The sequence below is a fragment of the Eretmochelys imbricata genome, chromosome 2 (assembly GCF_965152235.1).
Source record: "Eretmochelys imbricata isolate rEreImb1 chromosome 2, rEreImb1.hap1, whole genome shotgun sequence".
Classification (NCBI taxonomy): Eukaryota; Metazoa; Chordata; order Testudines; family Cheloniidae; genus Eretmochelys; species Eretmochelys imbricata.
In genome coordinates, this window is record NC_135573.1 from 260,930,238 (window position 1) to 260,957,674 (window position 27,437).

The following is a 27,437-nucleotide window of genomic DNA, read 5'->3' on the forward strand; positions in this document are numbered from 1 at the left end:
AGTAATCTACAGTTTTACTTAAACAGTAAGCAAACAAATTTGAGATAAAAGTGCAAGTTCTGTGTTGACAGGATCTCTCATTTTCCAACAGTAATGTGCTAACTAAAAACTAGCAATATATCTCTTCGCTAATTTTCAGTAAAGCATTTTATTTTTCAAGTTTATTTTGAAGTGTTAATTCTGTTTCCGTCACTATTCATTTTAATAATAATTCAGTATATGCTTTTCAAAGTTGTTTATCAATTATAGATCAAGAAGCTATACAAGAAGCCGAAGCAGAGGATGGTACAGTAGAGATCGGTCAAGAAGTCGAAGTAGATCTTACCACACTTACAAGAGTCATAGGTAAGGATACGATTTTGTCAGGAAGGTCACAGAAGTCATGGATTCTGTGACTTCAATGGATGTCAGTGACATCTTTGGCTTCAGCCCTGCTGCAACAGCAGAGCTGGAACGTTTATCAGGCCCCTCTTCTCTTTCCCCACGCCCCTGGTCTGGAGTAGTGTGGCTTTCAGCTCTTTGCCCCTCTCTTGGAGTCTCGCGGCTGAAGCGGCTCTCAGCCCCACCCCCTGCAGCGGAGCTTGGGCTGTCAGTTCCCCGCCCACCAGCAGGTCACAGGCTTCTGTGAATTTTTGTTTATTGCCCATGACCTGTCCATGACTTTGAAAAATTCCTGTGACAAAATCTTAACCTTAATCATAGGTAAGTTTCTGTGATTGAGATAAGAACGCCCTGAGTATGTGTTTATCACAAACTACAAATCAGACACATCCTAGTAAGTTAAATTACCTTTTTTGATGCTGAGTTGTAGCTATGCAAGTGCATCCTGGAAGCTATCTACTCTGAAATATGTATGCTTTTTAAGAATAGAAACAGACTGTAACTGCTTATTTTTGAAGAATATGTTTAAATGTCATGCAATGTGGACAAGGAATATCCAAGCAAGTCACTTAAAAAATTTTTCTAATTCAGTACTTGGTCTGAATTTAATGATTAAAATGGATTTCTTTGATTGTGTCACAGTCGAACTTATAGTAGAAGTCGATCCAGAAGCAGTTCATATGATCATCACGGTCGATCCAGGTATGGATTATGATACTACACAACCACTGGGAACAAAGTAATTTTTATAATGAGCAAATATATTAAGACAGTGATATTGTTCAAAGTACATCTTTATAGTAAGCCATAATATAGCAAACTTAATTTCCTGAAATTAAATCAGGTTGTTTTAAAAGAGGAAAAGAGCAATCAGAGTGTCCAGATATCACAGGCATGGGCATGGTATTAGGCCCTGAAAAGAATTTAATTGATTGGTGCCCTTTACTGCTGTTTTCTACTCTTTTGTCCTCCGTTTTAAATCCCCCCCAAATTTTTCTGTTTATTTTACAAGAGTATGGTCAAGGAGGGAAGTCAAGGCTTGATATTCTTGATACTTTGTGCAAAATTTGTAGACAGGTTTGTAAAATTCTTTATTTTGTTTTAAAATATATTGAATTATTTTTTAAAAGTAAACCACTTATTTGGGTAAACCACTGCGTTGTGAAGAAACTTTATACTCTTCCTGATAAACATTTTATTATATTTACAATTACTTTGGCTTATTTGCCAAATCTTTCAAGTAGTAATAGGAATGTAGCAACAAAAATCTTTCCTTATATAAATGTCATCACAAGAAACATCCAAAATTCTAATTTTTATCATTTTAGAAAATAACTTTCCAAAGTCTTCAATTATTTTTTTCCTGTTAAAGTAGGTCATATACTTATGATAGTTACTATAGCAGAAGTCGAAGTAGAAGTCAGAGGAGTGACAGCTACCGCAGATCTCGAAGTTATGACAGACGGTCCAGGTACGTAATTTTTCAGTGCCACAACTTCATAAACTTAACTGTACACAATTAATTTCCTTAGGTGCTTTATTGGAAGTTTATAAGGAACAACCTTTCAACAGATGCAGTCTTTTTCAAGTATAAAATGTACTGTTACTAGCAAATTTGTTTTATGATAAATTAAGAACCAGAAATATAAAAAGATAACACAAACACACACAATCCCTACTTCAAGAATTCCAAAGGAAAGAGGAGCACAGAGGAATTTAAGAGAAGAGATAAATCATTGTACTATTATATGTAATCCATTGTGCGTATGTGTGGGTATGTTCATCTCTACACATGCATATACGTATTTTTTAAAAATCTGTCACTTAATTCCCATTGGCTAAATCAGGAATAGTAATTGCAGGATTTAAATTTAACCATGCTTGTGCTTAAACGCCATAGGTATAAAGGACTGAAAACTACCCTGAGTGTCAAGATTCTACTGGATGGTAGATCTTCTTTTTTAGCTAGACCTCAATGTCAATACAAAAAACTTGTGAATGGGAGATGAAAAATAACTATGCTAACAGGAATGACAATCGAAATGATGCTTCCTGCAATGTAATTACAGCTACAATTAAAGTAACTGTGAGTGTAATTACAGTTACACTTCTATAGACTTCGGCTACATTCTTCACAGTCCAATTGCTGTTAAAGGTGACATTCCTAGCACATGTTTAAAAAAGAACCGTTGTCTACAAGCCTAGTGCTTTGCTGGTATTGCTGTCTGTACAGTGTGGTCCATGGTATAAATTTGGGACTATATAGCACACTCAATCCACAATGGAATTCCTTGGGAGGTTTGCACAAAGATCAAGGGTGGAATATGATCTTTTGGTAGTAACTTAAGTTTTAGTTGTTCTCTCAACCAGCATCACTTGGTGGGAAAATGTGTCAGTGTTTAGCATTATCACTGTTTCTCTTCTTTCTGCATTCTCCTTTCATTTTCATTCCCCAGTTTTCTTGTTTCCTCTGTATTTCTCTACTTGTAACAATTCCGTTTCTAGCCTGTGGACATTACTCCCACCCCTTCCCCATCTCATCCATTGGTGACATAGGGCTTGTCTACACGGTGCAGTAATGCACACCAGTGAGGTATGAATTCTAACATTCACCAGTGTGTTGCATGCTAACTGGCCTGTGTAGACCCTGCTGGTGTGAGCTCAAAGTTTCCTACTGTGCACTAGAGAACTTTTAGTGCACATCAACAGGGTCTACCTCAGTCCGTTAGTGCACAACACTAGAATTGACACCCCACTGGTGTGCATTACCACACTGTTAAAGTTAAGTTTCATTATGCATTAATGTTGACATCCTCATGAGGATAATGGAGAGTGGGAAGTAGACCCCTCTGAATCATTGTTTCAGGCTGCCTGCAAACATCAGGAAGACAACATTGGATCAGGGTACATTTACTTGCATTTGGAAGGTTTTCTTCACAACCAAAAGGGCCAAAAAAGAACATCAAGCAAGTTGCATCCTGGCCACTGGCCAAGTATTCAACACTTCTGGTTTATACAGCCCGGAAGTGCCTATTCTCATTTTGATACTCTGATATTTCCAAAACCTAGTTTTATCATTTCAGGGGGCCCAGTCTTGCAAACCCCTACTCACTTGTTGATTTGATACTGCTCACATGAGGTAAGGGTTTTGCAGGATTAGGCCCTTGGAGAAAACACAAGTAAAAGAACTGTAAGGATCCATTCAAAAAGACTCTGCCTGTTCAGCCTGTGCTAGCTTACTGAACTGAAGCAAAACAAAATATATTTTTTAGTTCTGCTTCCAAAATTTAGTTACTGTGCGTGATATCCTGGCCACACTGAAGTTAATGGCAAATGCCCTGTTGACCTCACCGCAAACAGGATTTCACAGTGGAAATTTAGCAACGTTTTGGATGTAACAAATAGGCTTAGAAATGATGAAGCTCTATCAAAATGATCACATTTTCAATGGAATCATAGAAGATTAGAGTTGGAAGAGACCTCAGGAGGTCATCTAGTCCAACCCCCTGCTCAAAGCAGGACCAACCCCAACTAAATCATCCCAGCCAGGGTTTTGTCAAGCTGGGCCTTAAAAACCTCTAAGGATGGGGATTCTGCCACCTCCTTAGGTAACCCGTTCCAATGCTTCACCACCGTCCGAGTGAAATAGTATTTCCTAATATCCAATCTCGACCTCCCCCACTCCAACTTGAGACCATTGCTCCTTGTTCTGTCATCTGCCACCACTGAGAACAGCCAAGCTCCATCCTCTTTGGAACCCCCCTTCAGATACTTGAAGGCTGCTATCAAATCTCCCCCTCGCTCTTGTTTTCTGCAGACTAAATAAGCCCAGTTCCTTCAGCCTCTCCTGGTAAGTCATGTGCCCCAGCCCCCTAATAATTTTTGTTGCCCTCCGCTGGACTCTCTCTAGTTTGTCCACATCCTTTCTGTAGTGGGGGCCCAAAACTGGATGCAGTATTCCAGATGTGGCCTCACGAGTGCCGAATAGAGGGGAATAATCACTTCCCTTGATCTACTGGCAGTCCTCCTACGAATGCAGTCCAATATGCCGCTAGCCTTCTTGAACACAAGGGCACTTGTTTTGACTCGTATCCAGCTTCTCATCCACTGTAATCCCCAGGTCCTTTTCTGAAGAACTGCCGCGTAGCCAGTCAGTCCCCAGCCTGTAACAGTGCATGGGATTCTTCTGTCCTAAGTGCAGGACTCTGCACTTGTCCTTTGTGGAACCTCATCAGATTTCTTTTGGCCCAATCCTCTAATTTGCCTACGTCCCTCTGTATCCTATCCCTACCTTCCCCCGTATCTACCACTCCTCCCAGTTTAGTGTAATTTGCAAACTTGCTGAGGGTGCAATCCATCCTATCATCCAGATCATTAATTAAAATGTTGAACAAAACAGGCCCCAGTACCAACCCATGGGACACTTCGCTTGATACCAGCTGCCAACTAGACATCGAGCCGTTGATCACTACCCGTTGAGCCCAACAATCTAGCCAGGTTTCTATCCACCTTATAGTCCATTCATCCAATCCATACTTTTTTAACTTGCTGGCAAGAATACTGTGGGAGACCATATCAAAAGCTTTGCTAAAGTCAAGATCTATCATGTCCACCTCTTTCCCCATATCCACAGAGCTAATTATCTCATCATAGAAGGCAATCAGGTTGGTCAGGCATGACTTGCCCTTGGTGAATCCATGTTGACTGTTCCTGATCACCTTCCTCTCCTCCAAGTGCTTCAGAATGGATATACATTGTGTTCCTGTAGAAGTTTCCAGAGATTTTTTTTTCTCCTCACCTACACTCATCTCCGAAGATTTGGATTGCCACAGTTTTGAACTTGAAACAAAAAGATTGAAATCTGATTTGTAAGGAGTTTTAATCTTTTTTCTTTTCTTTTTTTTTAAATTGTAGGTCTTATGGCTCTGACAGTGAAAGTGATCGCAGTTACTCTAACAACCGAAGCCCCAGTGAAAGCAGCAGATCTAGCTGAAAATGTCTCCTGAGCAATGTAGATTGTATTTAGTAATTCTATGTAAATGTTGTAATACCTTTGTTCTGTCAGTGTCACAAGTGAAAGTGAAGGATGTTTACTGAGTGAGGTGAAACTTCCTTATTAGCAGTGGATTCATTTGACTGGCTGCATTGAGGAATGGACATTTTGAGCACAACTCACTAAGGTTTTGGGTTTTTTCCCTTATGCCAAATGCTACTGTAACAAACTATGAAGACTAACTTTATTTGATTGAATCACATTTTCCAAGCCATGAAATTACATTTATATACATTTGCTGTTATTCCTTTTCTGAGTGCAGCAATCTGTACTGTCTCAAAATATCCCTATAAATACCGGAGGGCTCTCAGCCTATTATTTTGAAATAAATGCTGATAACTATAAAACTTTGAAGAAAAATATTTGTAAAGGCTGCCATCTGTATATTTTATTAAAATGCTAATTTTTAAAAGCTGGCTGTCAGTTCAGTGGTGTCTTGTACATACTTCTTATAAACATAGATTTGATTAACAGTAGCAAGGTGATGAAAACAGACTGCCACACTGTCTTAACACTCAACCCCTTTGTACCTTGCTATTGCAGAGGTATGAGGAAACGGGTGAGATATTGTATACCATGCCGATTGTAATAATTAGGCACAATGTGCAAAGAAAAGGGTGATGAATCAGAGTTCATTCTTAATATCCAACTTGTTGTCTAAGAACTTAAATGTTTTTAAGTGATTTTCTTTGTGATAATTAGCCCAATGTTTAAGACCCCAGGAAAAAAATTGCTTCTAGGCAGTCCTATTTCAATTCATGCTGCTGTGCGTGGAGCACATCAGTTTGTCTTTGAAGTTGAACATTATAAATCTTTGAGTCACATTACGAGTCCATGAAAATAGACATGAAAATTAGTTTTGACAGATTAAATCATAATGGCCCATTCCAAAATGTTTGTGGGTAAAACATTGTCTTCTAAATTAGGATGTATCTCTTCTATCTTCGGGAGATATCATTGTGTGGTTCTTGGACTATTTATTAATCTGTAATATGGCATTGCTATAAAAGTGATATGCTTAATAAAAAGTATCCACAGTACTTTGGAAGTTTAATACCAAAAGTAAGTCCACATTATGGACAAGTGGTTTGCAAAAGTTGTGTTGAATAATTTTTGCGAAACTCTGGTTCAACTGATTTAAAATTACTTGTAAATAAATACATTTTTCATTGTTTAAGAATTTGTATACTAAGAAATGATTTTTTTTATTGAAATGGCAGTAACAAACTCTGGGTTTATAATGGAAAAGCTGACAAATATAGCTTTAGCAGTGCTAATGAGTACTGCAATGTACTATAGTAGCTTGCTTTATTAACTTTCTGTAATATTTTGAGATTGTTTACTTTTCTCAAATGTTTTGCAATAGTGAAAATTATTTTTTTTGTATCTCATCAGGAGCTTTGAACTGTAAAAAGTTGTCTTTTTTTCTTAGTTAATACAATAATTTTTGATAGTATTAAATTACTAAAAATTAGTCTTCAGGCGCTCAACTGAAACATGCAAAGGAAATTCAAAAAGAAGCTTGAAAGTTGAATGTCATACTCCACTTACCCTCTGTGCATAGATAAGAGGGGGCATTTAGTTTGCAAGGTCCTGGGATACCTAGAACTGAACTAATTGAGATCTGAATATCCAGTTTTCAAACATAGGTTCAAATCAGGTTCTTAATCCCAAAAGTTAGGATTAAACCCTTCTAACACTTATGGTAGCTTTAAAAGAAAAAGCACACCCACAGTCTTTTAAATCCATATTTTGTAAGTTCTTGAAATATACATTCAACTGAAGCTAAAAATAGTTGTGTTCTAGCAGGTCATGCAGGTTTACAGAAATTTTTCTAATAAAGTTGCAACCTGCTAATCAGAATCATGAATGAATATGTCATTGCTAACTCAAAACAACAACGTTATTTGGTGCAGATCCATCATTTTAAATGCAAAAGTAAGTGAATATGTCACCTTATTTGCAAGGGATTAATTCATATTAAATTTTCACTTTATTTTGAGTGCTAAACATGAAATAAGGCATCCAAAATCTTAAACACTGCCATATCACATGGGGTAAAAACAAAAAGTGTTCCCAGGCTATAACTTTTGTCACGTTTCACGCTAGAGTTGACTTTTAAAGCTAGAAAAACGGGGTGCAGTAGAAATACTGTCAACTAATAATTATACCAGTCCAAAGCATACTGCTAGAACGTTATATTTTTATGGTTCACATCAGCAATTGTCAGCTTTATAAAGGGATTCACTCTGTATTTTAGGATTTTTATTTTAAATATGGTATTATGTCGAATTGTCCTAATAGAAAATGCACTATTGAGCGTTTTTATAATGTTCTGTTTACTTACTGCAAATTTGTTATTCAGAAGCAGGTGGTGGTCAAAAATATCAATAGAATTTTTGTACATATATGCAAACACTGATTTCTTTACATTTGAAAAAATTCCTCTAGTACTTAAGAGGGGAACTTAAAGAAATTAAACGTATACTTCAAGTTCTATATCCATCTGTGTGGTTTTTTCTCTCTGAGCCCTGGTCTACACTAGGACTTTAGGTCGAATTTAGCAGCGTTAAATCGATGTAAACCTGCACCGGTCCACACAATGAAGCCCTTTATTTCGACTTAAAGGGCTCTTAAAATCGATTTCCTTACTCCACCCCTGACAAGTGGATTAGCGCTTAAATCGACGTTGCCGGCTCGAATTTGGGGTACTGTGGACACAATTCGATGGTATTGGCCTCCGGGAGCTATCCCAGAGTGCTCCATTATGACCGCTCTGGACAGCACTCTCAACTCAGATGCACTGGCCAGGTAGACAGGAAAAGAACCGCGAACTTTTGAATCTCATTTCCTGTTTGGCCAGCGTGGCAAGCTGCAGGTGACCATGCAGGGCTCATCAGCACAGGTGACCATGATGGAGTCCCAGAATCGCAAAAGAGCTCCAGCATGGACCGAACGGGAGGTACGGGATCTGATCGCTGTTTGGGGAGAGGAATCCGTGCTATCAGAACTCCGTTCCAGTTTTCGAAATGCCAAAACCTTTGTCAAAATCTCCCAGGGCATGAAGGACAGAGGCCATAACAGGGACCCGAAGCAGTGCCGCGTGAAACTGAAGGAGCTGAGGCAAGCCTACCAGAAAACCAGAGAGGCAAACAGCCGCTCTGGGTCAGAGCCCCAAACATGCCGCTTGTATGATGAGCTGCATGCCATTTTAGGGGGTTCAGCCACCACTACCCCAGCCGTGTTGTTTGACTCCTTCAATGGAGATGGAGGCAATACGGAAGCAGGTTTTGGGGACGAAGAAGATGATGATGAGGAGGAGGTTGTAGATAGCTCACGGCAAGCAAGCGGAGAAACCGGTTTTCCCGACAGCCAGGAACTGTTTCTCACCCTAGACCTGGAGCCAGTACCCCCCGAACCCACCCAAGGCTGCCTCCTGGACCCAGCAGGCGGAGAAGGGACCTCTGGTGAGTGTACCTTTTAAAATACTATACATGGTTTAAAAGCAAGCATGTGAAAGGATTACTTTGCCCTGGCATTTGCGGTTCTCCTAGATGTAGTCCTAAAGCCTTTGCAAAAGGTTTCTGGGGAGGGCAGCCTTATTGCGTCCCTCATGGTAGGACACTTTACCACTCCAGGCCAGTAACACGTACTCGGGAATCATTGTAGAACAAAGCATTGCAGTGTATGTTTGCTGGCATTCAAACAACATCCGTTCTTTATCTCTCTGTGTTATCCTCAGGAGAGTGAGATATAATTCACGGTCACCTGGTTGAAATAGAGTGCTTTTCTTCAGGGGACACTCAGAGGAGCCCATTCCTGCTGGGCTGTTTGCCTGTGGCTAAACAGAAATGTTCCCCGCTGTTAGCCACAGGGAGGGGGGAAGGTTGAGGGGGTAGTCAAGCGGTGGGAGGAGGCAAAATGCGACCTTGTAACGAAAGCACATGTGCTATGTATGTAATGTTAACAGCAAGGTTTACCCTGAAAGAGTGTAGCCACTGTTTTATAAAATGTGTCTTTTTAAATACCGCTGTCCCTTTTTTTTTCTCCACTAGCTGCATGTGTTTCAATGATCACAGGATCTTCTCCTTCCCAGAGGCTAGTGAAGCTTAGAAAGAAAAAAAAACGCACTCGCGATGAAATGTTCTCCGAGCTCATGCTGTCCTCCCACACTGACAGAGCACAGACGAATGCGTGGAGGCAAATAATGTCAGAGTGCAGGAAAGCACAAAATGACCGGGAGGAGAGGTGGCGGGCTGAAGAGAGTAAGTGGCGGGCTGAAGACAGGGCTGAAGCTCAAATGTGGCGGCAGCGTGATGAGAGGAGGCAGAATTCAATGCTGAGGCTGCTGCAGGACCAAACCAGTATGCTCCAGTGTATGGCTGAGCTGCAGCAAAGGCAGCTGGAGCACAGACTGCCACTGCAGCCCCTCTGTAACCAACCGCCCTCCTCCTCAAGTTCCATAGCCTCCACACCCAGACGCCCAAGAACGCGGTGGGGGGGCCTCCGGCCAACCAGCCACTCCACCACAGAGGATTGCCCAAAAAAAAGAAGGCTGTCATTCAATAAATTTTAAAGTTGTAAACTTTTAAAGTGCTGTGCTTAAAGTGCTGTGTGGCATTTTCCTTCCCTCCTCCACCATCCCTCCTGGGCTACCTTGGTAGTCATCCCCCTATTTGTGTGATGAATGAATAAAGAATGCATGAATGTGAAGCAACAATGACTTTATTGCCTCTGCAAGCGGTGATTGAAGGGAGGAGGGGCGGGTGGTTAGCTTACAGGGAAGTAGAGTGAACCAAGGGGCGGGGGGCTTCATCAAGGAGAAACAAACAGAACTTTCACACCGTAGCCTGGCCAGTCATGAAACTGGTTTTCAAAGCTTCTCTGATGCGTACCGCGCCCTCCTGTGCTCTTCTAACCGCCCTGGTGTCTGGCTGCGCGTAACCAGCAGCCAGGCGATTTGCCTCAACCTCCCACCCCGCCATAAACGTCTCCCCCTTACTCTCACGGATATTGTGGAGCACACAGCAAGCAGTAATAACAGTGGGAATATTGGTTTTGCTGAGGTCTAAGCGAGTCAGTAAACTGCGCCAGCGCGCCTTTAAACGTCCAAATGCACATTCTACCACCATTCTGCACTTGCTCAGCCTGTAGTTGAACAGCTTCTGACTACTGTCCAGGCTGCCTGTGTACGGCTTCATGAGCCATGGCATTAAGGGGTAGGCTGGGTCCCCAAGGATACATATAGGCTTGCCCTTGGTGAACATCCCCAACAGTTATTTTCTGGTCTGGGAATAAAGTCCCTTCCTGCAGCTTTTGAAACAGACCAGAGTTCCTGAAGATGCATGCACCTTTCCCGGCCATCCCACGTTGATGTTGGTGAAACGTCCCTTGTGATCCACCAGAGCTTGCAGCACTATCGAAAAGTATCCCTTGCGGTTTATGTACTTGGCGGCTTGGTGCTCCGGTGCCAAGATAGGGATATGGGTTCCGTCTATAGCCCCACCACAGTTAGGGAATCCCATTGCAGCAAAGCCATCCACTATGACCTGCACATTTCCCAGGGTCACTACCCTTGATATCAGCAGATCTTTGATTGTGTGGGCTACTTGCATCAGAGCAGCCCCCACAGTAGATTTGCCCACTCCAAATTGATTCCCAACTGACCGGTAGCTGTCTGGCGTTGCAAGCTTCCACAGGGCTATCGCCACTCGCTTCTCGACTGTGCGGGCTGCTCTCATCTTGGTATTCATGCGCCTCAGGGCAGGGGAAAGCAAGTCACAAAGTTCCATGAAAGTGTCCTTACGCATGCGAAAGTTTCGCAGCCACTGGGAATCGTCCCAGACCTGCAACACTATGCAGTCCCACCAGTCTGTGCTTGTTTCCCGAGCCCAGAATCGGCGTTCCACAGCATGAACCTGCCCCATTAGCACCATGATGCATGCATTGGCAGGGCCCATGCTTTCAGAGAAATCTGTGTCCATGTCCTGATCACTCACGTGACCGCGCTGACGTCACCTCCTCGCCCGGTTTCGCTTTGCCAGGTTCTGGTGCTGCATATACTGCTGGATAATGCGTGTGGTGTTCAATGTGCTCCTAATTGCCAAAGTGAGCTGAGCGGCCTCCATGCTTGCCTTGGTATGGCGTCCGCACAGAAAAAAGGCGCGGAACGATTGTCTGCCGTTGCTCTGACGGAGGGAGGGGCGACTGAGGACACGGCTTACAGGGTTGGCTTCAGGGAGCTAAAATCAACAAAGGGGGTGTCTTTACATCAAGGAGTATTTCAGGCAGGACTTCACGGAGGGTTCCAATAAGAAATGGTGCACCTAAGTTATCGTTCTTATTGGAACAAGAAGGTTAGCCTGGCCTCTGATTGATACATGGCTAGATTTACCTCGCTGCACCTTCTCTGTGAGTGACTGCAGTGTGACCTAGAAGAATGAGTCCCCTAGACGGGGAGGGGGGGAAGCAAATGAGTACAAAACAAATCTGGTCTATTTCTTGTTTTGATCCACTCCATCTATCTTTTACATCTTTGGCTGGCAGCAGACGGTGCAGAAGGACTGCATGCCATCCACATCTCATGGCTGCTCGGCAGAAGATGGTGCAATAGGACTGCTAGCAGTCCGTATCGCCTGCCCGCTCACCATAAGACGGTTCAATAGGACTGACTGCAGGACTAAAGAGAATGACCTGGTCAAGTCACTCCAAATTTAGTCCCTGCGCCCATGTCTGCCCAGGCGCTCCTGATCGACCTCACAGTGGCGACCAGGAGCACCTCGGACATGACGATGACGGCTACCAGTCGTACTGTACCGTCTGCTACCACAAGGCAAGGGGTTGCTGCTACTGTGTAGCAATGCCGTACCGCGTCTGCCAGCACCCAGGAGACATTCGGTGACGGTGAGCTGAGCGGGCTCCATGCTTGCCGTGGTATGGCGTCTGCACAGGTAACTCAGGAAAAAAGGCGCGAAACGATTGTCTGCCCTTGCTTTCACGGAGGGAGGGAGGGAGGGAACGGGGGCCTGACGATATGTACCCAGAACCACCCGCGACAATGTTTTAGCCCCATCAGGCATTGGGATCTCAACCCAGAATTCCAATGGGCAGCGGAGACTGCGGGAACTGTGAGATAGCTACCCACAGTGCAACGCTCCGGACGTCGACTCTAGCCTCGGTACTGTGGAAGCGGTCCGCCGAGTTAATGCACTTAATGCACTTAGAGCATTTTCTGTGGGGACACACACACTCGAATATATAAAACCGATTTCTAAAAAACCGACTTCTATAAATTCGACCTTATTCCGTAGTGTAGACATACCCTAAAAGACTACAAGTTGTCTTTTCTCTTCCTGATCTATATAGGAAAGGATTCTTACATCTGTGTAGTGAATTTACATAATAACTGCATGAGGAACAAATATTTTGAAAAGTTTTGAAGTTAGAAAGTGGTCAGTCACCAAATCAAGATATGTAAAATGTGCATATTCTTTGTGAAAGAATACACTTAACAGATCTTCGCTGAAATTGTCTCACTTTAAATGCTGAGCTAAATATTCTTTCCCAAATACACATTGCCACATCATTTGTGTAATACTCGAAACGTGAGGATTAGCTGTAGTCAGCAGATATAATGTCTTAGTTTGCTAAGCCATTAGTCTTTTAGAACTTCTGTTCCAGAAAAAACTAGATTTTACTGGAAATATCAGCTTTGTCTTAATGGAAAGGCTAATTGCCACTGTATATAGTAAAAATGGATTTCCTGCAGGGAGTGGCAAATAATAGCATGCATCTGTGGTGTTAGATCTAGTCTCTGGCACAAGCTGGCAGACCTGTATTTTCTACATTGTGGGCCAAAACATGATCTCTGTCTATTGGTATAAACTGCAAGCAAAAGTCAATGGAATCCATAGATCCTGTGGCCAGGCGGGACCACTGTGATCATCTAATCTCACCTCCTATATAACACAGGCCATAGAAGTTCCCCAAAATAATTCCAAGAGTAGATCTTTTACAAAAAACATCCAATCTTGATTTGAAAATTTAGTGATTTGAAGATCCCTCATGACCCTAGGTAAATTGTTCCACCAATTAATTACTCTCACTGTTAAAAATTTACATTTTGTTTCCACTCTGAAAAGTACACTACTATAAGACCAGAATCCAGCCCTGCATATTTATTTCTCTTTAACCACTGTTTATAAAATTAGAATGGTACCTGGAGATAAACAGTGGACAGAGTAGGTTTTACAGCTTAAAAAAAAATGTAGTTGTCATCCAGGGATGCATTGTTAGTTTACAGAGTAACAGCCGTGTTAGTCTGTATCCGCAAAAAGAAAAGGAGTACTTGTGGCATCTTAGAGACTAACCAATTTATTTGAGCATAAGCTTTCGTGAGCTACAGCTCACTTCATCGGATGCATACTGTGGAAAGTTTAGAAGATCTTATTATATACACACAAAGCATGAAAAAAATACCTCCTCCCACCCCACTCTCCTGCTGGTAATAGCTTATCTAAAGTGATCACTCTCCTTACAATGTGTATGATAATCAAGGTGGGCCATTTCCAACACTAATCTAGGTTTTCTCACCCCCCCCACACACACAAACTCACTCTCCTGCTGGTAATAGCTTATCCAAAGTGACCACTCTCCTTACATTGTATATGATAATCAAGGTGGGCCATTTCCAACACAAATCCAGGTTTTTTCACCTCCCCCCCGCCCAAACTCACTCTCCTGCTGGTAATAGCTTATCCAAAGTGACCACTCTCCTTACATTGTGTATGATAATCAAGGTGGGCCATTTCCAACACAAATCCAGGGTTTAACAAGAACATCTGGGGGGGGGGGTAGGAAAAAACAAGGGGAAATAGGCTACCTTGCATAATGACTAAGCCATTCCCAGTCTCTATTCAAGCCTAAGTTAATTGTATCCAATTTGCAAATGAATTCCAATTCAGCAGTTTCTCACTGGAGTCTGGATTTGAAGTTTTTTTGTTGTAAAATAGCGACTTTAATGTCTGTAATCGCGTGACCAGAGAGATTGAAGTGTTCTCCGACTGGTTTATGAATGTTATAATTCTTGACAAATCAGTTGTCAAGAATTATAACATTCATAAACCAGTCGGAGAACACTTCAATCTCTCTGGTCACGCGATTACAGACATTAAAGTCGCTATTTTACAACAAAAAAACTTCAAATCCAGACTCCAGCGAGAAACTGCTGAATTGGAATTCATTTGCAAATTGGATACAATTAACTTAGGCTTGAATAGAGACTGGGAATGGCTTAGTCCTTATGCAAGGTAGCCTATTTCCCCTTTTTTTTTCCTACCCCCTCCCCCAGACATTCTTGTTAAACCCTGGATTTGTGCTGGAAATGGCCCACCTTGATTATCATACACAATGTAAGGAGAGTGGTCACTTTGGATAAGCTATTACCAGCAGGAGAGTGAGTTTGGGGGGGGGGGGGGGGAGGTGAAAAAACCTGGATTTGTGTTGGAAATGGCCCACCTTGATTATCATACACATTGTAAGGAGAGTGATCACTTTAGATAAGCTATTACCAGCAGGAGAGTGGGGTGGGAGGAGGTATTTTTTTCATGCTTTGTGTGTATATAATAAGATCTTCTAAACTTTCCACAGTATGCATCCGATGAAGTGAGCTGTAGCTCACGAAAGCTTATGCTCAAATAAATTGGTTAGTCTCTAAGGTGCCACAAGTACTCCTTTTCTTATTGTTAGTTTAGGGCATCATTCCATAAAATTGAAATATAAAACCCTAGAACACTCTTACAAAGTACTTTGTAAGTACCTATGTTCAAATATAGTAGAACCCCATTTTAAAGAAAGCTAAATTTGGTTCAGTGGGTTATGTCTTCATATTTCTGGCTGTTTTTATTAGATGATCAACTACATGGCATCCAGACTGCTCTAGCAATGTAGCTCTGTAGAGGATACTATCTTCAGGAATATACAATTACAGGTAAGCAATTTCCTTTTTAATATGCCTAAGGGAGGAAAATAACAACTTTGGGCATAATGGAATCCATCACATGAATAACTAGCTCTTGTGCTATAAACAGTTTAAAGAGCAGCAACATAAATGCAGTTTTTCTTTTTTAAATAGATTTGCACATGAAGAGGTCTTTAGTTCCTCCAGTATCACCTTTACATGAGGGCTATTTGTGTCCTTGTTCTGGGTGGTAAGCAGCATTTTAAAATGCTCTAGCTGAGGATCATCCACTGTCTGACAGTGTATTAAATTTCTGTTGATGGCCTTACGTGGTTCATCATGATCATGCTTACCATTTGGAGCAGAACGCAGCATTTAGATGACCTTGAGCTGCAGTGTGCTGGAACCCATCTGGTGTAATTTCCAACATGAATGCTGCCTAGGATTTAATCACAAGAAGATAAAGCATCAAATTTTCCTCCAGTCATACACCAGAACCAACAACTTTTTGCACTAATATGGTTGTGAAACACACTTATCCACCTGCATTTTAGGATAGTTTTTATTTATTTATAGGCGGTTAAATCTCATATTAAAATTTTATAAACTGTTAATTAAAGGGACCAATTTCTGCCTTTAATTATACCCATTCAACCTGAAGTCAATGGAATTGCATGGGTATAACCAGCTAGAATGTGTACTAGTGTTTTATAAAGCTAAAACACTGGTACTTGGGTGGGGGGAGGGGGTGTATGTGTATGTGTGTATATATATATATATATATATATATATATATATATATATAATATATATATATAAATATAATTCCTTACTATTTTGCAATCTGTCATATTTAAAGCCCTTAAAGGTGATCTGCAAATGTTTTTTTTTTAATTGCACTTATTTAACATTGATAGTACCCAGGGGCCAGCCATGTTGAGCCCCCGTTATGCTAAGTGCTGCGTAAAAAATATAAAATGAAAGTCCCTGCCCCAAAATGCTTATAATCTAAAAGACAAGACATAATAGGTGGCTGAGGCAAACAAGCACATGGAGGGGACAGGTCAGTGGCCCTTTTTGTGTTTCCCATGATGTAGAAAATTCTAGTCAGGGTTTATTAAAGTGTGTTTTGGTTTTGGTCTGTTTAATTTGCCCTTTAAGGGCATCAGGATCGGCAGCTCTGGTCTTCCCTGGCTTTGCTGGAAGACTTGTTGGAGAATGTAGGCTGTTGGCACTTGCACCTTACGTGTAGTACGGCTACTCTTTAACAAAGGCTTGTTCTTCTAGGAAGGTCCCTGTGGGTGCTCCACTTTAGGAGAATCTGCACTTGTAATCGGAGATTTTTAGCAGCAGTACCTAGCTGAGTCACACAGGCGCTGTCCCCGTCTAGCGCCGCCCCCTGACAGTTACATAGTGCTCTGTGACCAACCCCACCTCAGTTCCTTCTCTCCCGCCCTTGGTTTGAGACAGAGCATTTGGCAACGCCTCTGCGCTTTATCTTTATCCTCGTTTAACTTTGGAATACTAGTTTGTTAATTAGTAATTTAGTTTACTACCCTACCTCTTCCCCGTTTATTTAAAAAAAAACCTCTTAACTTTAGGAATTTAAGTTTCAGTTATTAGGACACCCCATAGTATAGAAAAGTTACCCTCCCTCATGGGAGAAACTGTATTCTAAGGGGCATGGCCAGCTCCCCAGGTTTTAAATATTGCTTCATTTGCTGGTCATCAGTCCTGGTTTCTGACGGGCTTTCCTTTATCCAGCAACGAGGATGATAATGACGAAGGGGAAATCTACTCCTCACATCAGTCCTTGTCTATCCACACAACTACCAGACCAGGTCCACTAGAGCACCACAAATGCCACCCCAGACCTGAAATTCCAGGATGTTGCAGACACCCATGGATGCCACCACCAATGCCATTCCCATCACAGTGGCCTTACTGCGGCCCATGGGCAGCATACCACCAACTCTGTGCTAAGCCTCCCAGTTCACAGAGAGAGAGAGAGAGAGAGAGAGAGAGGTATTCCCCATCACCCTCTGTACCTGGACCCTTTGAACCTCCAGAAGAGGCAGTTGAGGAACTGGGTTGACTTTGGATCAAGAAGGTAACCCCAGGTACCAATTTTTCCTCCTCCTTCTCCGGATGAAGCTATTATGCCCTCACCACCCATGACGGGGAATGACTTTAAACAGTTCCAGAATTGTTTGAGGATCACTGATTCATTAGAGTTTATGTTGGGAGAAGTTGCAGAGTCCCAACAAAAGCTGTTGGACATCCTCCAGACTTCAACTTCTTCCAAGATTGCCCTACCAATATGTGAGGCTCTCGTGGACCTGACCAAGACCATCTGGCAGACTCTGGCATGGAATTTTTGTTCACATCCCAAACCAAACTCTCTGGTGGTAGAGGCCATGAAAGAAAGGGTCAGACGACAACACTCCTGAACCTCCCCACATGACGGGGACTGGAAGCAGTTGGACCTTTTTGGACATAAGGCCTGCTTGTCAGCAGCCTACAATTTAGGATTGCCAATTGCAAGGCATTGATCGCCAAATATAATTACACAAATTATTCAAAAATGTCTGAATGTATTGGTTTTTCTACCTGAGAACAAAAAAGAGCAATTCAAAGCAACCGTCTTGGAGGCCCACCTTCTTGCTTGAACAGCATTACAAGCCTCACTGGACTCTGTAGACATAGCAGCACGTTCCATTGCCAGGGCTATAGTCATGCAACAAGCTTCCTGGCTCCATCTCTGGGTTTCCCAAAATTGGTACAATCTACCTTTAAGGATCTTCTGTTTGAGGGCCCGAAGCTATTCGCAGCCAAGACGGATGAGTTGCTTCACTTTAAAGGACTCCAGGGCTTCCCTCAGATCCTTGGGTATTTACAAACCTACTCAAAAGGAAAAAACGGGGGAACTATTACTCAGCGTAAAGAACCTAATCTGTGCCCTACCCCCAACCTCAGAGGCAATATGACCTGCAGAGGCAGAGATCCAATAGAGGAGACCACTCCCTTCTCAGCCCTCGACATCCCAACAGCCTCCCTCTAAACAAGAGTTTTGAGGGTTTGGCCAAGGACCTGAAACATCTCCCACATCTTCTATTGCTGGAATCATCCGATACCATCCACCCATTCAGAGACCGTCTGACTCCATCCACCCAATGTGGCGAAACATCACATCAGATAAATGGGTACTAGAAATCATCGAGACTGATTATTCCATCCAATTTACCTCCTCCATCCCCGCAACCCATCATCCCTCCCCGTCCCTCTCCAGGGACTCTTCTCTACATCTACTACGACAGGAGGTAAACCATCTCAAATGCTGGGCATAGTAGAATCAGTACCAACATAACACAGAGGGAAGGGTTTCTACTCCCATTATTTTCTCACCCAGAAAAAAACCAGAGGATGGAGGCTCATTCTCGACTTAAGAAGACTCAACAAATTCATGAAGACCCAGCAATTCAGGATGGTCACACTAGCAATAATAACTCCAGCACTGTAACAAGGAGACTGGTTCTCGGCCCTCGGTCTACAGGATGTATATTTCCACATAATGATACATTCTTCACACAGGTGGTTTCTCAAATTTGTTCTGGCAAAGATCGCTACCACTACAACTTATTTCCATTTGACTTGTCTACAGCTCCACAGGTATTCTCGAAAATCCTCACGATGCTGGCGGTTCACCTCCACATACAAGGGGTCATAATATTCCTCTATATGGACGATTGCTTACTCAAAGCCTCAACTCAGGAAGAGACCCTAGAAGCTACCCAAAAGACAGTAGCTCTCTTCATACAGCTGGGTCTAAAGATAAACCAACAAAAATCAGTGGTCACACCTGTGCAGAGACTGGAGTTCACTGGGGCCTACCTCGACTCTCTGGAAGCTACAGCCTCCCTGCCCCAGCACAGATTGCCCACTCTAGTCAACCTAATTGCTATAACACCAGCAGCCCACAGACACTGGCCAGGATCTTCCTCCACCTCTTAGGCCGTATGTCAGGAACGACATTTGTCATCAAGCATACTAGACTACACATGCAATGCAAGCATGGCTCAGGACAGTATATATTCCACATAGACACAGTACAAACAAGCATCTTACGATGGCAAGCAAGGTAAAAAAAATAAAAATAAAAAATCGTCTCTCCATTGGTGGACTCAACCACATAACGTCTATACAGGAGTTCCCTTCGCACAGACCCATCCAGCGATGATACTCACAACAGACGCCTCTCTGCTGGTGGGGAGGGGCGGCCACACCTGTGCAACCCCGTGATCCAAGGCTGTTGGTCCCCTTGGAAGCAACATTACACATAAAGCTCCTGGAGCTCTGGGCAGTCCTCAGTACATGTTCACATTTCCTACCCATGATAAGGGACAAGGTCATAAAGGTGCTGACAGACAATGCCACTTGTATGTTTTATATAAACCACCAAAGAGGTAAGCCCAAGCCCCAGCCCTGAGAACCCCCCCTCAAACCCAGAGCCCCCTCCACCCCAAGCCTCTCATCCCCAGCCCCACCGCAGAGTTTGCATCCCCAGACGGAGCCCTCACCCCCCCTACACCCCAATCCGCTGCCCCAGCCCAGAGCCCCCTCCCACACACTGAACCCCTCTGCCCTAGCCGGGAGCCCCCTCCTACACCCCAAACCCCTCTGCCCCAGAGCCCGCACCCTCAGATGGAGCCCGCACCCCAACCCGCTGCCCCAGCCTGGAGCCCCCTCCCACATCCTGAACCCCTCATTTCTGGCCCTATCTCAGAGCCTGCACCCCCAGTTAGAGCGCTCACCTCCCGCACCCCAACCCCCTGTCCCATCCCAGTGAAAGTGAGTGAGGGTTGGGGAGAGTGAGCAACAGAGGGAGGGGGGCTGGAGTGAGTGCGGACAGGAACTTGGGGAAGGGGCAGGGCCTCTGAAGGGGCGGGGCTAGCATATTTGGTTTTGTGCATTTAGAAAGTTGGCAACTCTACGCCTGACAAGTGGGAGAACTGGGGGCCCTCATGGCATATCCCCCATACACAATTTTTTTCAAAAACAAAGTTACCCTATGACTACATTCCAAGTTCCTACCTAAAATAGTTCCATCATTCCATTTGAATCAACCCATCCATCTCCCATCGTTCTTCCCAAATCCTCACGGGAACAAGCGCAATGCTTCATATTCTGGACATCCGAAGGGCACTAGCTTTTTACATTGAAAGGACAAAGTCTTTCAGAAAGTCACCAAAGTTACTTCTTTCCATCACAGAACAATCTAAGGGAGACGCCGTATCCAGACAAAGGCTGTTGAAATGGATCTCCAGCTGCATTGACTTTTGCTATCGCCATCAATGGCTACAACCCTCCCCGGGGACCTGGACACGTTCCACCAGAGCTCTCTCTACATCAGTCACCTTCCTCAACAATGTGCCCATTGTGGACATCTTCAGAGCAGCAACCTAGGCACCAGCTCGTATGTTCACACAGCACTATGCCACAGAGCAGCACTCGACATCAGTGGTTTTATCACCTGCCACGACTGCAACGCCGAAGCCCCTCCCTTCCACTGAGGGACACGGCTCTACCGTCACCTAAAGTGGAGCATCCCCAGGGACGTCCCTTGAAGAAGAAGAGAAGATCACTCACCATGTGCAGTAACTGAGATTCTTTGAGATGGTTGTCCCTGTGGGTGCTGCACTACCCTCCCTCCTCCCCTCTACTTCGGAGTTTTCATGCTAGTGACTCTGCAGTAGAGAAGGAACTGAGTAGGAGTTGCTGTCACAGCGCTGTGTAACCGCCAGAGATGGTGTGAGAGGGGATCAGCACATGTGATACCCAGCCAGGCACTGCTACTACAAATCTCTGTTTACAAGTGCAGGAGCACCCACTGGACAACCATCTCAAAGAACCTCAGTTAATGCATAGAGTGAGTAACCAAAGGGTTAATTGTCACTGAAATTAAAGTTCACCCCCCAAAAAAAAGTTTAAAAGTTTTAAACCATATTTAAGGGAAATGTTAATGATTCCCCCTGCATCAGCAGTAGATCTAGGCATTTCTCATTAGCTTTCATCAGTCATGGAGCAATAGATCATCACACCCAGTAGAGCAGATTTCCCCTGCATACCCTGTTGTGAAATGGGATGGGCCTGTGGCTGGGATTATTAAAGGAGCTGCTAGGGTTTAGGATTGCAACTCCCCCTGAATTGTTCAGTGCGCTTGCTCTAGTTTGCTTGCACGGCTGAATTGTGAAACCTTTGTGTTGGTGATCATCACTTACTGATGGGTGTCAGTCCATTCCAACCAAGTGCTCACTCGTATGAGTTAAGGGCTCCTCGAGCTGCCTCACAGTGACAATAGGGACCCTGTCATGAATCCGGACCATCTTCTCTGCAAAGTAAGATGAAAGCTCCTGATGGCAGGAAACATTAGACTGAGCCCTGGGGAAGACAGCCCAGCTTAATCAGATGGCTCCCTGTCTGTGGCTGTTCTGATGATAGGGAATTCACAGCTGTTATGTAACAGAGGAGAGACGAGACCTCCAAATCCTCACCAGAGCCCTGGCCTTCAACTGTAAAATCTCTCAGTTCTGCAATCGGTGCTCCCTGCCGCTGTTCCTGTCCCCTTCCCTCTCTCTGTCCATGTGGTCTCCATTACTGTAATATCTGCACAATCTTTAATGTATTCGACTTCACAACACCCCTGTGCGGTAGAGACGTGCTATTTATTGTTCCCTTTTTACAGAGGAGATACTGAGGCAGAGACACATTTGTGTCACATACCCCATGTTCACACAGCCTGTGGAAGAGCAAGGAATTGAAACCAGGTTTGTCCAAGTCCCAGGCAAGGACACTAGACCCTGCTTCCTCTTGTGCTGTATCTGTCTTGGCATCCATAAATCATGGTGTCTTGTGAAGACCACATCAAGGAAGGGGACATGGGAGAGCTAATGCTTTGATGACAACAGATGTTTCTAATGCCCTTCCAGCCCAGCAATTCACTGGTGCAGTGGCTGCCCTAGAGAATTTGGGAGTCCAGCAAGATCTATAAGTCTCCAAAGGCAGAGGGGTGGTTGAAAGCCCGTGCCACTACCTGGTGGAAGTGATCATTAACCCTACGATTTGGTCATGGCAGTCACAGATTCTGTGCATTTACTGGACCCCTCGGTGACTTCTTCCGCTTCAGCTTTCAGCAGCTGAAGCTGGGGCAGGAGGCGGGACTGTGCGCCCCTGCCCTGCTGCAACTGGGGCTGGATGGCTGGAACCAGGACCCTGCAGCTTGCAGGCGGGGGGACTGCAGCCAGGCTGGGCGCCCCTGTCCCGCAGCTGCGGCCAGCTCTGGAGCGGGGATTGTGCGCCCTCCCATGGCTGCATCCCCTGCTGCGCCCCAGCCCTGCACTTTGGCCGGGGGCTGCAGCTGGGGCCGTGCTGCAGCCGGGCCATATGCCCCCAGTCCTGCAGATTCTGCCAGGGGCTGGAGCTGAGTCTGTGTATTGTAGGGCTGCAGTGGGTGCTGTGTGCCCCATTCTCAGCTTCCCAGAGCCCTGTGCCTTTGTCCCGGCTGCCGCCCAGGCTTGGCAAGGGCTACAGCTGGGCTGTGCACCCCTGTCCTGCAGCTGCGGCCAGCTCTGGACTGGGGGCTGTGCACCCCCCGTGGTTGTGCCCCCGGCTGGAGCTGGGGCTGTGCCACCCACCATGGCGGGGGTCTCGGCCTGTCAATCATGCCCTGCCCCCCCCATGGGACTCCATTCCTCTCCCCATACTTAGCCGTGCCCCCAGTTAATTTTAGTAAAGTCACGGGCAGGTCACGGACTCCCTGAATTTTTGTTTATTGCCCGTGACCTGTCCGTGACTTTTACTAAAACTACCCATGATCAAATCTTAGGCTTAGTGATAATTAGACCGGAACAAGGTGCTGCTCCCTACGCTCCCAATATGCACATCTATAACAAGGGGAAGATTTAACATCTCTGTGCATATAGGTTCAGAGACCTATTGGATCAGACCCTGGTCCAACTAGTCCAATATCCAATCTGACAGCTGCCAACACCAGATGCTTCAGAGGACGGTGCACAAAGCCCAGATGTAGGCAGTTACGAGATAATCTGTTCCTGGAGAAGTGTAACCTGCTATAGTTGATGCATGTGGGTTTATATCTCTTTTAGAATCACTGTCAATAATCTGACATAAGAGATTCCAAGGAAACACACCAGAGATGTCATCTTTATGGATACTGCAGGTTGTCCACAGACCTCTTTGATGACTCCAGCCCCAAGGTTGACAGCAGATCAGGATTACAATTTGCAAATGTGAAAGTGTAAAAATAAGTGAAGATTGCTTACCTGTAATCCTATTTGTCATAGCACTTTTCTTTCATTTTACCCAGCAACTGGAATATGGCCAATACACTGGGGTAAACACCTCTGCTTTTACAAAAATTGCAATGGGATCTTTAATGACCTAAGTGGCTTGAAATGTATTGTTGGCTGTATCCCTAATGCAGTCTACTTTTAGTAACAATTAACAATCAAGTTCTTGCCCCATCACTATTATTTTCCATTTTGGTGAAGTAATAGACATTGTCACTTGGAGCACAGATTCTAAGGGCTTTTAGTCTATGTTCTGAATTTTTTATTTGCAAGCAAACACTTTTAGCAGTTTTTGGAGCCCAAGTGAATACAGACTTGGATACTAAAAATTCAGTGTTCATTAGGTACATTTCAACTCTTCAACTGTTCTGTTTTTACAATTGTTTTTACAGAGACAATTAAATAGCAAAAACTAGAATGGTCAAAAGAGAACCAATAAATGTTGTTTAATGATTTAGGATCGTACTTTCCCCTATGTGCAGAAGAACAAGTATTAGGAGGCAGGAAATCCAACCTAGATCTTTCTAGTGGAGGATGTCAGGGTTGTCACCACTGTTGCAAATACTTTGTGCTAAAATTGTCCTACACTTAAATAGTGATGAGAATATGCATCTAACCTTGGGTTCTTCAGATGGAACCTCTACCAACATAATACTAGAATAGGCCCCTGCTTTGATATTATGGTCGTGCCTAGGGACCGGTCAAGGACAGGGGCCAATTGTCCTAGGTCCTGTACACACAGAGAAAGAGACAGCAGCATAGAACTCAATGAATTTAGTGAACTGCTGCAAAGCCATTGTAGGTCCCAGATAACCCCTATTATTTTCCTGTGGTTAAGCAGTGGCTTTATTTTAATTTATTTACAACTGATAGGACATTCCCTGAACAAATTATAACATTATTTAAATATCAGGTTTGAAGGGCTTGTGTCCATAAAGATTTGTTTTCTAACTAAGGCTCCCAATAAGGAATAATCAACCGAATTTTCCCCTCTCTTTCTTCTTCCCTCTGAAGGGACTATGTTCCATTCATCTTGAAAATGGAAGAACGCCCAAACTATGTGAAGTGTTTTGGGTGAAAAGTCATAGTATGGAGCAGCAATGGTAGGAGGGTGTAACTGTCCCAAAAGGAATGTGGTACTGTGAAAAGAGTGCATTTTTCAGCGACCAACACAAGAGAAACCAGTATTTCTGAGCATACACTAGCAGCTTTGCTTTCTTTTGCTACTTCATTTCAGCCAAGTACTTAAATATTTGCTTTAAGTTAAATGCCACGCCCCTGGGTGGATTGCCAGCAGCAGGGATCGCACTGGTACCGCTAGTTCTTAAAGCATGAGCCTCTATTGCAGGCCTGCACAGCATGCAGCCCCCGGGCCCGCGGGGGGTGAGTAGGCAAGAGGTGGGGTGGGGCAAGCCAACGGCTGGCCGGCTGGCCGGCCGGTGGGTGGGCAGGGTGGTGAAGAGGCCAGTGGAGGGGGGCCAGGTGAGCGGGCGGTGGGGGAGGGGGGCTGAGGAGGCGAGCCGGGCAAGGGGGTTGGGGGAAATGACGAGCCGGGCGGGCAGTGGTGGCACTATCGGCCCCTGGCGCCGGGGTCCCAGCCCGGCCCGCTCTTCTCTGTCCCCCTGCTCTCTCTCTCCTGTGGGGGCAGAAGCTTGATGCTGCCGGCTGCTGGGGCTCCTGCTGCAGCCGGGTTCTGCTGGCAGCCAAACTCCTCCCCCACCTCTTCCCCCAGCGTGCTTCCTTCCCTCCCCTCCCTGCCACCGATCAGCTGTTTGCCAGCAGGAGGGAGGGGGCGCTCGCTGCTCCCGGGAGGAGGAGGGGAAGAGGAGGGAGCATGGCCTTGGGGAAGGGGCTGGAATCGGGGCATACCCCCTCCAGCCCCTGCCGGGAGCACCCCCATGACCCCAGCCCACACCCCCCGCCCACCCTGACCCCTGCACCCCCTCACACTGGGTGGCCGTTTGGCATTTGTACTGAGGGGGCTCCAGCTATGTGCCGCAATAATGTTGGAGCAGTTACTCGAAGAATTTATCGGGAGACAAGTAACCAAACATCACTGCATTATACATCAGCCGGTTTTCTGTAACAAAGTCTTAAAATCTGAGCGTGTAATGTCAGTGGTACTTTCCATTGTAAACTACATCCGTTCTAGAGGACTGAAACATAGGACATTTCGAGCCTTTCTTCAAGGGGTAGATGCCAAGTGCAGCAACTTAATCTACCATACGGAAGTGAGGTGGCTGAGTCGAGGAAGAGGGCTCCAGCGTTTCATTGCTTTGAAAGAGGAGGTAGCAAAATTCCTGGAAAAAGGGCCAATAAAATTCCCAGGGCTTGAAAATGAGTCCTGGAGTCAAGATCTCTTTTTCTTTTGTGATATTACAGCACACCGGAATGATCTCAACATTCAACTTCAGGGGAAAAAATCAACCTATATTTCAAATAGTGCAGCAGTGAAAGCTTTCAAAATTAAATTGAAACTTTTCAGAAGTCAGCTGTCAAAAGGCGAAATGTGCCACTTTCCCACTTGTGCACAGAGTATCCCTCAGCACAAACACGCCACGTTAGGAGCAAAATACGCAAAGCACACTAATCTTTTGATTGAAGAATTTGACAGAAGACTTACTTTGTCTAAAGAAGAAGACGTCCAGTTGAAGCTGATTGAAGATCCCTTTTCAGAGGAAGTGCCACTAGATTTGCAGCTGGAGGTTATTGAACTTCAGTGTTCAGCAGTTTACCGAAATAAGCACAGAGAAAGCAGCCTGCAGGACGTCTACAGAAGTCTGGACAATGAAAAATACAAGAATCTTATCGAAGTTGCACTGAAAACGTTCAGCATTTTTGGAAGCACTTACATATGTGAACAAACATTTTCCATCATGAACACGAATAAAAACAAGCAACGTTCTTCTCTGACTGACAACCATTTGGAAGACATTATGAAAATATCCACTTCAAATATGTCCCCTGAATACGACAAGCTTGTTGCCAAAAAGAGATGTAATATCTCTCATTAAATTTGCAAGGTAATTATGAAAAGTACAAATGTTTTCTTTCAACGGAACAGGTGCTTTTCATTTTTCCATGATTCATTAAAAAAAATTTAAAAAATTGTTTGCTTTAATTGAAAAATTCTTAATAAAGTATCACCCCCACCCAATCTTCCTTTTCAGCCCACAGCTGTTTCGGTGGGGCGGCGCTGGGGAAGGAGGGTTTGTTTCCGCGGGGTGGGCAGCGCAGAGGGGGGGTGTTTCCGGAGGGCCGGGGCGTTTCAGCCCTCAGCTGTTTTCTTTGGAGTAATATGGCCCTCTCCGCTTTACAAGTTGTGCTGGCCTGCTCTATTGCATGAGCTAAAAGACTCAGCTCTCTCTTATCCAAGGTTGTAGCTGGCTCATCAACCTCTATATGTGGCCTACCCACCACTAGAGGGGGACAGAGCACCACCCTGAGTGGGTATGGGTAACATAAGCGCATACATAAGCATAGCAAGAAAGCCTATTACAAAATTCATCACATGTATGCAGAGTGCAGATTCTACCAGCTCATCACTCATTGACATCTAAACAATTTTCATCACAGCACTGAAAGACACTTCTCAATGGCAGCTGTTTCCCTACTATGGCCCCAATCCTGCAACGAGATTATGTCCCAGCATCTCTACGTGAGTGGAAAGGTATGACTG

The 27,437-nt window shown here is 44.4% G+C and overlaps 2 protein-coding genes across 10 annotated transcripts in view; both read left to right on the forward strand.

Moving 5' to 3' along the window:
* Positions 1–7,935, forward strand: part of NKTR (natural killer cell triggering receptor) — an 83,056-nt gene extending 75,121 nt beyond the window's left edge. For 7 of the 9 annotated variants that reach the window (XM_077808437.1, XM_077808438.1, XM_077808442.1 and 4 more), the window contains 4 exons: positions 250–345; positions 1,024–1,083; positions 1,754–1,852; positions 5,296–7,935. In XM_077808437.1, coding sequence (XP_077664563.1) covers positions 250–345; positions 1,024–1,083; positions 1,754–1,852; positions 5,296–5,374 — 334 coding nt within the window. In that variant the 3' untranslated portion in view covers positions 5,375–7,935. The remainder of the gene's footprint in view (positions 1–249; positions 346–1,023; positions 1,084–1,753; positions 1,853–5,295) is intronic. The other 2 variants (XM_077808439.1, XM_077808441.1) reach the window with 1 other exon arrangement.
* A 100-nt stretch (positions 7,936–8,035) lies between these two features.
* Positions 8,036–10,060, forward strand: LOC144260001 (uncharacterized). Its single transcript, XM_077808447.1, has 2 exons — positions 8,036–8,901; positions 9,490–10,060. The coding sequence occupies exons 1-2, from the start codon at positions 8,319–8,321 to the stop codon at positions 10,008–10,010; spliced, it is 1,104 nt and encodes a 367-aa protein (XP_077664573.1). The 5' UTR covers positions 8,036–8,318; the 3' UTR covers positions 10,011–10,060.
* The last annotated feature ends 17,377 nt before the right edge of the window (positions 10,061–27,437 follow it).